Source organism: Tiliqua scincoides, chromosome 12 (genome assembly GCF_035046505.1).
Source record: "Tiliqua scincoides isolate rTilSci1 chromosome 12, rTilSci1.hap2, whole genome shotgun sequence".
NCBI lineage: Eukaryota > Metazoa > Chordata > Lepidosauria > Squamata > Scincidae > Tiliqua > Tiliqua scincoides.
In genome coordinates this window covers 2,836,022-2,848,714 of record NC_089832.1, presented here as the reverse complement: position 1 = coordinate 2,848,714, position 12,693 = coordinate 2,836,022, and the positions used below count along the sequence as shown (strand labels likewise).

Below are 12,693 nucleotides of genomic sequence, written 5' to 3'. Positions count from 1 at the left end.
TGTGACTAACAGCCCCATTCTAGGCATGTCTACTCAGAAGTAAGTCCCATTACAGTCCGTGGGGCTTACTCCAAGGTCAGCATGCATAGTATTGCAATCTGAGGAGATAGGAGAGCTGGCCAAGTGTGGGGTGGGGGAGGGCTCCCCATGGACAAAGCTGCTGCTGCTCTCTGAGGAGGGAGGGTCAGGGGTTACACCTGCTGTACTTGGCTACGGTGGTGCCTGTTCTGCAACTTCTGGAATTGCTTCTCCCCAGGTGGGCAGCTTGCAGTAAGACAGCAGAGGTGCTGCCTGTTTCCCTCTCCAAAAGGGGTGCCAAAACCTGGTTGCCTGGATCCCTTGCTCCACCTCTGGGCGTTAGAAGAGCACATCCAGGGGGCCCAGTCCTGCCAGCTGGGGAGGGGGTACCAGGGCTGGGGGTTGAGCATACTGTTTCTCCCCTCTCCTGCTCCCACACTGCCTCCAACTCCCTTCCTCTGTGTTCCCTGGCCAGCTGGAGTCTGCACTCCTGGGGAAATCACATCCAGAGAAACCCACTCCCAGGGAAACCCCGCCAGCCAGCCAGCCATGCCTCTGGGAGCCTGCTCCTCCCCCCCTCCTCTGCCCCCCCCCGCCTGCCTGCCCACCCGAAAAAAGGACTTCCTAGGCTGGCTGGAGTCCTGTTCTGACTCCCGAGAAACCAGGCTGCCAGGGCTCACCTGAAGGCACAGGGTCAAGGAATGGAGGCAGCAGGCTGGAGGCAGTGGGCGGCAGGGCACCAGGAGAGGAGACTGCATGCAGCTGAGCCACGAGGCTGCACAAACGCGCACACCTTACAAGGCACCTGGGCTTCACTTTTTCGCTTGTCTGGGCACTCACAGACAAGGAGGGAAGGGAGGTGGAGGGGGAGGCAGGAGATGGAGAAAGGCTATGCTCTGAGATCGGCTCTGAGGTGCTCTGATTGGCTGCTGGCGCTGCAGAGGCTTTTTTTCTTCCTGGAAGGGCATTTTTTTTTTCTTTATTCACATCCAGAGATGTCAGGGGCCACCTGGGGGGGTGTGCTGCGGACCACCAGTGGTCCGTGGACTACGGGTTGGGAACCCTAGAATTAGTCTTCCCCTCCCCCAGAAATAGGTGCTGATTAAGAGACAATTCATTGTTGTTCCCTGGATGCCTTAAAAAGGGAGCAATAAAAGGGGTGAAAACTATTAAGGAGAAAACTTTTTACTAAAGGTGCATTAGCTCTTAAAATCTTCAGTAGCACTTTGTCTGCGCAGGGCCGGCTGGCACTACAATGGCATTTCCTTAAAAAAAAATAAAACTGCTTCAGATCCATGTCTGAAGACGCACTGCAGGAGAATGCAGGATAAAGACTGGAATGCAGAGTTTTGGCCACATTGCACTCCGCAGAGATTCCAGAATGTCTGTGCCCCAGAGGTGGGCAATTGCCGAGAGAGGGGCTGATCTGAAAGCAGTCAGGGAATTTCCTGGGTTCAGGTTTTTACTGAGCTTGTTTACACGGATGTGGAACCTGCCAAGTGTTTTCTTATTGTGAGTTGGAAGCTGCTAATAGCTGTTGCCCTGGGAATGGAGATTCTCTTTGGGTGGGTTGGGGGGTTTCAGATGGGTCTACAAAAGGGGAGGGAGAACAGCTCGGTTTTGTGTGGTACAAAATCTTGGTTTCCTTCGCCTAGGTCTTCCAAGGATGTGGGCAGCCCAAAACGCTGGCCCAAGGCCGTGCAGCTCGCTCTGTCTCAGAAAGCAGCTTCAGCGCTCGTTTCAGACCCTACAATCAGGAGGAACGGCCCACAACAGCAGCCGGTACCAGTCTAGACAGGCTGGTGAGTTTTGCTGAATCTCTGGTGTCGTCTGTTAAGATTGGAAATGAGTCTATTCACCCCCCCTCCCCACCCCGCTCATGGATGATACATTTTTTTCATGAGTTGTCTGAGATTTGAGTGTGCCCACCCACGCCTTTGAATGTGTGAGGACTAGAAACTTGATTTAAAGGTGAAAGGCTAAGATGCAATCTTTGGGTCTAGAAGGGTGCGCTGTGCAACCTGCTGAATCCTCAGCCACACATATCCCTCTGTGGCACCTTCTGTCCTTGGGTGGGAGGGAGGAAGGAGGAGAATTACTGTATCAAATGACTGATGGCTGTGTGAGGCTTCTGTGGTTAGAGGGAATATGCCACTGGGCAAGAGTTGCTTGGAAGCACCAGTAGCAGAGAATGGGTTTGTGGTCTCTGTGTCTTGCTTGCAGGCATCCCAGCAGCCACTCTGGGGACTGGAATGCCAGGCTAGATGAGTGTTTGGTTGGATCTAGCAAGGCTCATCTTATGATCCTCCCTTATGATTGTGAATTCCATAAAGGAAGGCCTCCCTGCTTCCCTCCTTCTCCTGGTGAGGGAGGCTTAATCATACTTAAAAGAAACAATAACATTAAATACAATACTCTTGTTGGCAACCTTCAGTCTCAAAAGACTCTGGTATCGCGCTCTGAAAGGTGGTTCTGGAACAGCGTCTAGTGTGGCTGAAAAGGCCAATCCGGGAGTGACAGTCCCTTCCACACCGGCAGCAAGTGCAGTCTGTCCCTGGTCTGTCTCCCTGGCTATGCACCTTCCTTCTTTGCCTCTTTGCCTCAGACTGTTGGCCAAGTGTCTCTTCAAACTGGGAAAGGCCATGCTGCACAGCCTGTCTCCAAGCGGGCCGCTCAGAGGCCAGGGCTTCCCACTTGTTGAGGTCCACTCCTAAGGCCTTCAGATCCCTCTTGCAGATGTCCTTGTATTGCAGCTGTGGTCTACCTGTAGGGCGCTTTCCTTGCACGAGTTCTCCATAGAGGAGATCCTTTGGGATCTGGCCATCATCCATTCTCATGACATGACCGAGCCAACGCAGGCGTCTCTGTTTCAGCAGTGCATACATGCTAGGGATTCCAGCACGTTCCAGGACTGTGTTGTTTGGAACAACACATAAAACAATAAATGCAGAGTAAACCCCTAAGGATCTCATAAACAGTTAAAATTGCATTGATTAAAAATGCCGTCCCATCATGTCACTTATAGAATGTCATCCTAAATAAAAAGGCCTTAAGACCCTGCTGAAGGTCTCCAAGGAGGGAGCTGTTCTTAGTTCTAAGGGGAGGAAATTCCGCAATAGGGGTGACACCACCAAGAAGGCCCCGTTAAGTGTTGTGTGAAGGAGCGTTTCGTTTTGTCAGTGCCGAACCTACTGCCGACAGGCTTCCTTGAGATGAAACCTCTAGTTCTTGTTGTTAATGTTTGTGAGTGAAAATATTCACCATTGGACCAAAGAGTAGCGACCGATGTGGTCACAGCCTGTTCCCTTCCTTGACCGCCAGGTGACAGACGTGAAGGAGAAACTGAAGCAAGCGAGGAAGTTTTGGTCTTCCCTACCTGGCAACATCTGCAACAATGAGAAGATGGCCGCTGGCCACGTTAACCAGGAGGAGTGCTGGAATGGGAGCGACAAGAGCAGGTTTGCAAGGAGCCAAGACTCTCTTTTGCACCTTCCTCTGATCTGACTTGCAGCTTCGCTCGAGGGTTCTGATTTCAGGCAGCCCGACATTTCAGCACCTTCTGTGCCGATTGGGGCATGAACATGGCTTGTTTATGTTAACCACTATACTGTAGCTCCTCTCTGGCAGGAATTAGCTTTTGCCCAGAAGCTCCTAGTCCAGGGTTTTCAAAATGCCGGGCAGTGGTGCAGGTTTGGGTAGGGGCTTCTACAAGCATCCTGCCAGACTGGAAGAAGTCCTACATGCAAAATCCATGCTTGAATACAGTATTGAACCGCAACAGTAATTCATAGCTTCTTCCACAGCACATGCTTGCCTAATGGGCTGGTTGGCAACATGGCGCCCTTTCAGAGCTCAGGATTCATCAAATTGCTGACCCAGGTTCTGTACGGAACCTGTGTTGGTCCCTCTCAGCGACGTGGGAAGCAGTGCTGGCTGCCCTTTTGTCCAGCCACTGTATTCTAGGGGGTGAGAAGAGTTGGAACTAGAACAGTTGACCATCCCAATGAACATCAACTGGATGGAGGCCTCAGTGGTTCCAAGATGAACAACTTCTTGGGGAAGACCCAGTTGAATGAGCTCTTCGGTAAAAACCAAATTGAGAATTCTGCTACCCCAAAGTGTCCTGATGCCAGAAATCCAAAGTAGCAGTGTGGTTTTTGAAATGAGTTAATGGAGTGGGGTTGGTGAAATCCACAGATATGGGACCCACAATTGCGGAGGGTCCACAGTATTGTCGAAACGACGATAAGGGAGTCCAGATGGACTGTGTCAAAATTTCACCTGATCTAGTACTCTTTTTTCCTGGGTGGCTAGTCAAATGGCTCTCAGAAGTCCATAAGTAAGGTGTGAAGGCAGTAGGGAAGGACTGTTGTCTCTGTCAAACATCTGACAGAGGTAGACTGCCTCCTAAATGTAGAAGTTGCATGGATTGCCCATGGCCATAAATTTATGCCCATTCTTGACAAAACTGCTGGTTTTTGTTACAGGTATGTCTTTGCGGTGACAGCCAATGGTTTGGCCAATCAGGCAAACAACCCTGAAGTGGAAGTCGACACCTCCAAGCCAGATATTGTGATTCGGCGGCAGATTGTGGCTCTCCGTGTGATGACCAACAAAATGAAGAACGCTTACAATGGAAATGATGTGGACTTCATCGATATAAGTAAGTGTATCTGTGTGAATCCACAGATGGGTCACCTGTTTAGGGATGTTACGGCAGAATGTTCACACTCCGTCCATTCTTGTTATCCACTGGGGTCGGGTTTCTGGGAACCTCACCGGATACCAAACCCGTGGATGCTGATCTATTTATTCTATGGCAGTGGTTCTCAAACTTTTTACACCGGGACCCACTTTTTAGAATGGCAGTCTGTGGGACCCAGCGGAAGTGATGTCATTAACCTGGAAGTGATGTCATGGCTGGAAGTGACATCATCAAGCAGGAAAATTTTTAGCGCCCCACATACAACAAAATCAAATTAAGAGGTAAATTCAATTTTTACAATAAGCATATATTTAAAGGTTTATTTAAAATATAGAAGAATCCGCCTAACCCTCGCAAGCAGTTGCTGACCTGTTTAAAAAAAAAAAAATCCCCAAGCATCCCAAAGGCTGCAATCCTATCCGCGTTTTCCCAGGAGTAAGCCCCATTGACTTTCATTGTTAGAAGCATATACACAGTGGCCTGTTGAAAGTACAGATCTGTAACATTTCCCCAAATGCAGTCGCATACCATGGTAGCATCAGGTCAAATATATTAAAAATAAAATACAAACGGAAATGAATGGGGACCCACCTGAAATTGGCTCGTGACACACCTAGTGGGTCTGGACCCACAGTTTGAGAAACACTGTTCGATGGGATCAGTGGGGTTACAGGGAGGTGCTCTCAGGAGACCTGCTGCCTTCCAAGCAGTGGAGACCCTCAGGATTGCAGTGAAACCCTCGGCAAGGCAGAGACATTCAAAATGGCTCCCACAACTAGCACAGAGCCCTTTAAAATGGCTGTGGGAAGCTTCAGAATGCCAGTGAGTGCCAGGGAGACCATGGATAGCTGAGACCGCCTGAATTGACTCACCCTCAGAACCTTGAAACACCTGTGCATTTTTATTTTTTATTTTGCAGGTGACGAAAGCAGCGGAGAAGGTAGTGGAAGTGGATGTGAGCCCCAGCAGTGCTCACCTGAATTTGTGTTAAATGCCACAGAAATAACACAGGACACCAAGAAAATGGACAAAAGCGCGGGCGGTTCCGCCTCGAACCTGGGCCTATCGGAAGCCGCCCTCTTCCTTAGCATCTTCTTGTTCCTGGCCGGGCAAAGACAGTGGAGATAACTGGGCCGCTTCTTGTTTTTAGAGTTGGAATGGGGTGGGTGGGGAAGAGACTTATTAAAAAAAAATAGTTAATAGGCACCTGGTTTCACTTCTGTGCCATCAAGAGACTTTGGGGGGGGGGTGTTTTTGGTTTTGTTTGTAAGTTAACGGACAACAATGTACAGTTCTTACTATGTTGTCCCTGGTTGTAATGAATTTTTCCTACTCTCTCTCTCTCAGTTTTGGGGAAGAGAACGGAGGAAAAAAAAAACACCAAGGCAGGAATTGGGACGAGTTAGTCTGACCTGTTGACTGAGAAACCACAATAAACGTGGTGAGCGAAATGTATGTACAGGCTTGTAGTTAGCAATGCTTTATTTTTCTTCTTCTTTTTTTAAATCAAATTCTCTCCTCTCTCTTTTCCCCCCTTCCTTTTATAATTTTATCCTTCCATGTTTCAACCAAAACCAACCAGAGGTTTTATCTTGGCATATATCGAGGACTGAAATATGAAATTTATCTGTACAGAAGCAAAAGGGTTTTTTTTTTCCCTTTTTTTTAATTTATCATATTTCGTGGCCAGGGAAAAGAGAGAGTTCCTGTAGAGGGACAGAAGTTGCTTTGTGTAGTGAAGTTCCCACATGTATCCATTACGCGAGATGCCTTATCAAAGGGAGAAGAAGGGGGACTGATCTTTTGGGGGTTTCCCATCTTTAGAACAGAAAGTGATGGTTTGGCCTTAGTACACCTTGTTCCCTGTTTGGGAAGCATGAATCATCTTCTTCTGCTCTCTTGCGAGCAAATTATCCAGCAGCGATTTTTGGGATAGATTAGACTAGATTCCACACAGCTCTACCAGCCAGTTGTCTCACGTGGTCCATACTTTAGGCTCTCAATGGCGGATGCATTGGTAGACCTTTCACATCGACCGATGGCTACCATTGCGTTGGCTCAGTGTAGCTGCCATTACAGAGAAGTCTCAATCGCCCATTCCTGTCTGTAAAATATTCTCTGTGGAATATTCTGGAGGTGCCTGGAAAAGTTGTTGAGAACCAATGCTTCTCTCTCCAACCAAGCAACAAGTGGGGAGTTGTGTAGGGTTGCCTTGGTTTTTGGAATGGACTTTTTGGGGAACAGGTGAGGCTGTGAAGTTTTCATCTGGCTGGTGGGGCAGACCTTGTGTGTGAATTCCCACTCCTCTCCGAGCCCTGGCTGGAGCTCTCACAGTGACAAGTCCTGAATAAATGTGTATATATATATTTTTTTAATTTTTAAAGACTAAGAAATTAAATCACGTTTAAAATTATGACAACTGCCAAGTCACCAGAAAGACCAAAAAAAACAAACAAACTCTTCCAGAAGTCTCTTCTTGCTTCTAAATAGCCACTGGCACCCCATTGTGTTTTTCTAGCTCTGAAAACAATCATCCGCAAAGAGAATGAAAGAGGGAAATTAGAGGGGGTGTATTACAATCCAGCCTTGTCTTGCAAGGATGCAGAAGGTGGGGAGGGGTTTGGTGTTTCTTGTTTTATTTTTATACTGAAACGTTAATTATTTGGTAGCTCAGGGTCAGAATATTTGTTCATGCACCAAATTCCTGTAGAACTCTTATAGAAAGATGGAATAGTCTTGGCTGATACTACAATAAACCAATCCCAGAGGCCTCATATTTAGCTGATTTTATTTATTAAAACCCAATGTTACTCAACTAGGCGTATACTGGCTTAGCTGCTTGGTCTTTTTCTATTTTTTTCTTTTGTGGGAAAAACGAGTCTCGAAAGCATAAAACCTGGAAAGAAAAAAAGATCATAAATTTTATGCATGGGAAAAATGGATTGCAAATAGCTGTACTGCTGCTTTTGCAAGGAATTGGGGAGACAAGAATTGTGCTGGAGACCAAGAAACTACCTCCGTTTTGAGAAACTTCCTTTTCAGCATCTTTGTTTTGTTTTGTTAGTGCTGTTAACACTGACATGGTAGAAATGAAACTGAGGCTTTCAGCCTGCAACCAAAGGAGCAATTTCCCTACAGATCTTATTCGCTTGCTTCTAATTTAAAACACCAACCCAAGTCCAGCTGTTTTTCTTTCAGCTACATTCCCTGACAAGGGGGTTTTCAGCCTTTTGTGTTAATGGTTTCCATGACTTCTTAAACTAGATTGGACAATTTCTTTTTCTATTGTCTCTTTATTACGAAATTTCAGTTTTGAAACATCACAAATTCATTTTTAAGTGCATGGTTTCCTTCTGCCTGCATCTTAGCAAGATCTAATTAGATAACTTCTTGTTTGTTTTCTTTCTGACTAATGAGCTTGTCAATAAGATTAAAGGGGTTCTGGTGAAAAGGAAGTTGGGAGAAATGAAATTTTAATAAAGCTTAGCAACTGGAATTGTCGACGGGGGGCGCTGAACTTTTTCTGGATTCTTAAAGCTGGTTCATACATGCCTGGTGATCACGTGGTTGTCATGCACAGGTCACGTGTGAATGGGCTGTCTCAAAGACCTCAGGGAGAGTCTGAAAAGCCCCTCAAATGTGAGTGTTAACACCAGGACCAGGAGGCATCCACTAAAATTGGACGTCAGGAGAGTTAGAACAGATAAAAGAAAATAGTTCTTTAGCCAGTGTGTAGTTAATCTGTGGAACTCCTTGCCACAGGACGTGCTGATGATGTCTGAGCTAGATGCCTTTAAAAGGGATTGGACAGATTTCTGGAGGAAAAGTCCATCACAAGGCATGATGGGTACATGCAATCTCCTGGTGTGATAGGCTGCCTCTGCCTGATGCAAGGGAGTGGCAAGAGAATACAGTTATGTTGTTTTGAGTGGCCCCAGGGGCACCTGGTCAGGCCACTGTGAGATACAGGAAGCTGGACTAGATGGACCTTTGGACTGATCCAGCAGGGCCCCTCTTAAGGGCAGTTCAAGTGCTGGTCATACAGTTATAAACATATCATACAGATATAAACAAATAGGACAGTGTACACCAGGATGGGGCAGGGGTGTGATTGGTATCAAGATGTGCAGTAGCCTCTTAGCTGTTTGACAGGATCAACATCTAAAAAACTCCCACCTTTCCTGCTCTCCCCCCCCCCAAAGAAAGTTAGGCACCTAAAATGAAGAAGCTTGAGGTTTAAACGAGGAGTGAGTTTTGCGCAAAAGGTCCGTGAGCTCGGTTTTGGCATTGGAAACAAATCTGAGTATCAGGTCCACGGCGCCCTGGTCCCTTACTGATTTTTATTGGTTAGTTTCTGTTTTGAAAGGGGGGGGGGAGGTTTGGGGTTGGAGAGTCCAGAAATGCGAAAGGAGCACTTAAGAGTTGCTTACTTGGGCTGTGAGGAGTGTGTATGTGTGTCTGTTTTTCCCCTAACAGCAGCAATACGATGTCACCCTGGGGCTGCAGAAGCCAGTGTAAACATAAACATAGAATGATAAAATGTGTGTGTTTTGTTTTTCTTTAAGAGTGGGAAGCTGTTAGTTGGGTATTCCTAAATGTTGAATTTCTGGAGTCCGGTCAGGCTGGGAACTTTTGCATATAAAACATGGCGTCCGGTCACTGAGCTGTAACACCCTAAGCCAGTGGTTCACAATCTGTGAACTGTGGCTCCCTGGGGAGCCGTGGAATCCCACTGCCCTGGGCAATGTTTAGGATTGTAGCCCCGGTGGCATAGCTGGAAGGGGGTGGAGCACTTGGTCTGGCAGGGAGGGCAAGCGGCCCCCCCTTCGGAGCCATTGCCGGCAGGGGGAGCAAAACGGAGTTCTGATCCATGGAAATTAGAGCTGACTCAGACTAACACTTATTGGTTCCATGATGTTTTATCACACCGCATTTGCTCTTGGAACAATTAGGGCACAATCCTAACCAACCTTCCAGCACTGACCTAGCTGCAATGCAGCCCTAAGGTAAGGTAACAAACATGCCCATATGCTGAAAAGGCCCCTTTGACTGCCTCCCCACTGCAGGATGCCGTGCACGCCACATTGGCACAGCTAAGTCAGTACCGGAAAGTTGGTTAGGATTGCACCCTAAGTCTCATTGGTTGGTTTTGAGTTTAAGAAATCCACTTTTTGTTACATAAGGCAGTTGTGTTTTCCTTTTCTGGTTATTTGGCTAGAATGTTTGACAGAAAACAGATTTTGCATTAAGTTACCTATCGAAGGATATATATCATGATGGCATGATTCAAATGATGTACGGCTCCGTTTTGCTCCCCCTGCCGGCAGTGGCTCCGAAGGGGGGGCCGCTTGCCCTCCCTGCCAGACCAAGTGCTCCACCCCCCTCCAGCTACGCCACCATGTAGCCCTAATACAGAGCCACAGCCAATGGTCAAGGGAGCCAGCAGTCAAATAAGTTTGGGAATCACTGGCCTCACCCAACCACGTTCACGGGTTTCGTGCTAGACACGCAGCAGTTCTTGACATAAAAGGCAACATGAAAAAGGTAGAAACTTTCAAGGCCCATGTTTTGAGTTTGATGTTTGATGGAGAAGATTATCTTTTCTATGATGGTGGTGGTGACAGTGTCAACTAGGGCAACTAACTTCTGTCTTCAGCTGCCTTCCACTGCATTATTGAAACTCTTGAAAAGTGGGAGCCAACCATTGTGGAGGTCATGTGGGGGTTTGGGGGCTCACTTAATTGGGAGTGGCATCTCTCCGTTTTCAGCCACTGGAAATTCAGAATTGGTTAGCCACTGTGAAGCTTCCATTTTGGCTTCTCCCTCTACGAAAGGAGGTGAAATAATGGAACATTTCAGGAAGATAGGGCGTGGTGGTCACTGTTGCTTGAACTGAGTCCTCTTCAGTCTTTGCAGGACTTGCCTTTAATCCCAAACCGCAACAGAGGAACTTACGTCACTTAGTTTGACCATAGATGGACCTTCTTCCCTGTCTTACAATGACAAGTCTCAGGAGATCTACAGTATATGGTTTTGGTTGGTCCTCATAAAGGTATCCTAAGGTGGCGACTTCTGAATTTACTCCTCACTGGCCAACATAGTGACTGCCCATTTTTAATACGCACAAAATGACTGTCGAATGGAACAACACGCTTAAAAACTTGTCAAAGACAAAAGCGGCTGTAGGATTCAGGAGCTCTGTCCTCAGCATCTGGTTAAAGAGGAGTGTCCTGGCACTTCTTAAGCCAGCCACCATCCATTTGTCGGATCCCAAAGGATCTCCTCTATGGAGAACTCGTGCAAGGAAAGCGCCCTACAGGTAGACCACCGCTGTGATACAAGGACATCTGCAAGAGGGATCTGAAGGCCTTAGGAGTGGACCTCAACAGGTGGGAAACCCTGGCCTCAGCGGCCCGCTTGGAGGCAGGCTGTGCAGCATGGCCTTTCCCAATTTGAAGAGACACTTGGCCAACAGTTTGAGGCTAAGAGGCAAAGAAGGAAGGCCCACAGCCAGGGAGACAGACCAGGGACAGACTGCACTTGCTCCCAGTGTGGAAGGGATTGTCACTCCCGAATCGGCCTTTTCAGCCACACTAGATGCTGTTCCAGAACCACCTTTCAGAGCGCGATACCAGAGTCTTTCGAGACTGAAGGTTGCCAACATGACACCAGTTAAGATCTATTAACCCCAGTCCTTCCACCAAAGCACGGTCTGATGTCCTACATTTGTTGATTGCCTGTTCTCAGAGGGAGTTTAGGGTGGCATCTCTGGGCCAAATCCCATCCAACTTTCCAACCCTGGTGTTGCTGTGCCAATGGGATGTACGCTGCGTCCTGTGGTGGGAGGGTAGTTATGGAGGTCTCTATAAAGTAAGAGAACTTTGGTTCCCTTGCCTCGGAACTGCATGGCAGCTGCACCAGTGCTGGAAACTTGGATAGGGTTGGGACCTCTGCCCCTTCGACGGCGGAAAAGAGTGCTGACCTCCACACCTCAGCCCATCCATTTTCCAGTGCGTATAGCATGGCCAGGGTGCCTAGCCTGGATTGGCAACATGGCAGGGGATAGGGCTAAAACTCCCCTGTCCGTTCCATGGTCACAATCCAGATTGTTCTTCCACATGTGCTATTAGGAGGAGAAAAAGGCAAGTAGGTGCTAGGGGCGATTGGATTCATGTGTGCTTTGGCCCAAAGCTTTTTTCAGAACCTCTGGAGCAGCTATTTTCAACCACATTGGTGCAGCATAGTTTGGGAGTGCCGCAGGAGTTTGGGAGAGGATCATTTGTTAGGGCCATTGGGGGATGCGAGCCGCCTGCTGGCAACCTGGTGTGCCCTGTCAATTGTCCAAAAACCGATGGTGTGCCTTGACAACTTTTAGCACCTTGTCAGTGCGCATGAGATGAAAAAGGTTGAAAATCACTGCTCTGGAGCATCGCAGTGTGTACCCAGCTCTGGGCGTGGAATGGATGTGAGCACATCCTGCAGTTTTGCTGAGGATGAACAAAAAGTTGGAGACCAGGAAATATTCCCTGCTGGTGTAACCAAGAAAATGTTGGGGGGGGGGGAGCTTTTTCAGTGTTCCATCCCCAAAAACCAACATGCCTGGGGCTCCTTCTCACTTCCTGCTGCTGTTCCAGCAGTGAAGGTTGGGAGATCTGCTTGGCATGCGTGGTGGAAGGGGAAGCAGCTGATCATGCCTGGGGATGTTCAGGCCAGGAAAAAAACATTTCTGGTGTCTTGCAGGGAGAGTGGACGCAGGCCAGTCTGCTACGAGTGGCCTAGCCCAGCAATGGCACGGCCGCCGCCTTCTCCAGCGGGATGTCAGCTATGTGGGTGGGAGAGGGGCTTGCTCAGCCTTTTTCTTCCTCCCTTCTGCTCTGAGCTGAGCACGATGCGTGCATTCGTTTCGCCAAAAGTATGTGGTGCGTTTCGGCTCTCAAACTCTTGGGCCAAAGAGAGCGATTTGAGTTAAG

General features: G+C 48.0%; 1 protein-coding gene across 1 annotated transcript in view; it reads left to right on the top strand.

Moving 5' to 3' along the window:
- Positions 1-6,105, top strand: part of GPC4 (glypican 4) — a 73,287-nt gene extending 67,182 nt beyond the window's left edge. Inside the window, exons 6-9 of the mRNA XM_066640008.1 lie at positions 1,674-1,820; positions 3,340-3,476; positions 4,506-4,681; positions 5,643-6,105. Coding sequence (XP_066496105.1) covers positions 1,674-1,820; positions 3,340-3,476; positions 4,506-4,681; positions 5,643-5,851 — 669 coding nt within the window. The 3' untranslated portion in view covers positions 5,852-6,105. The remainder of the gene's footprint in view (positions 1-1,673; positions 1,821-3,339; positions 3,477-4,505; positions 4,682-5,642) is intronic.
- The last annotated feature ends 6,588 nt before the right edge of the window (positions 6,106-12,693 follow it).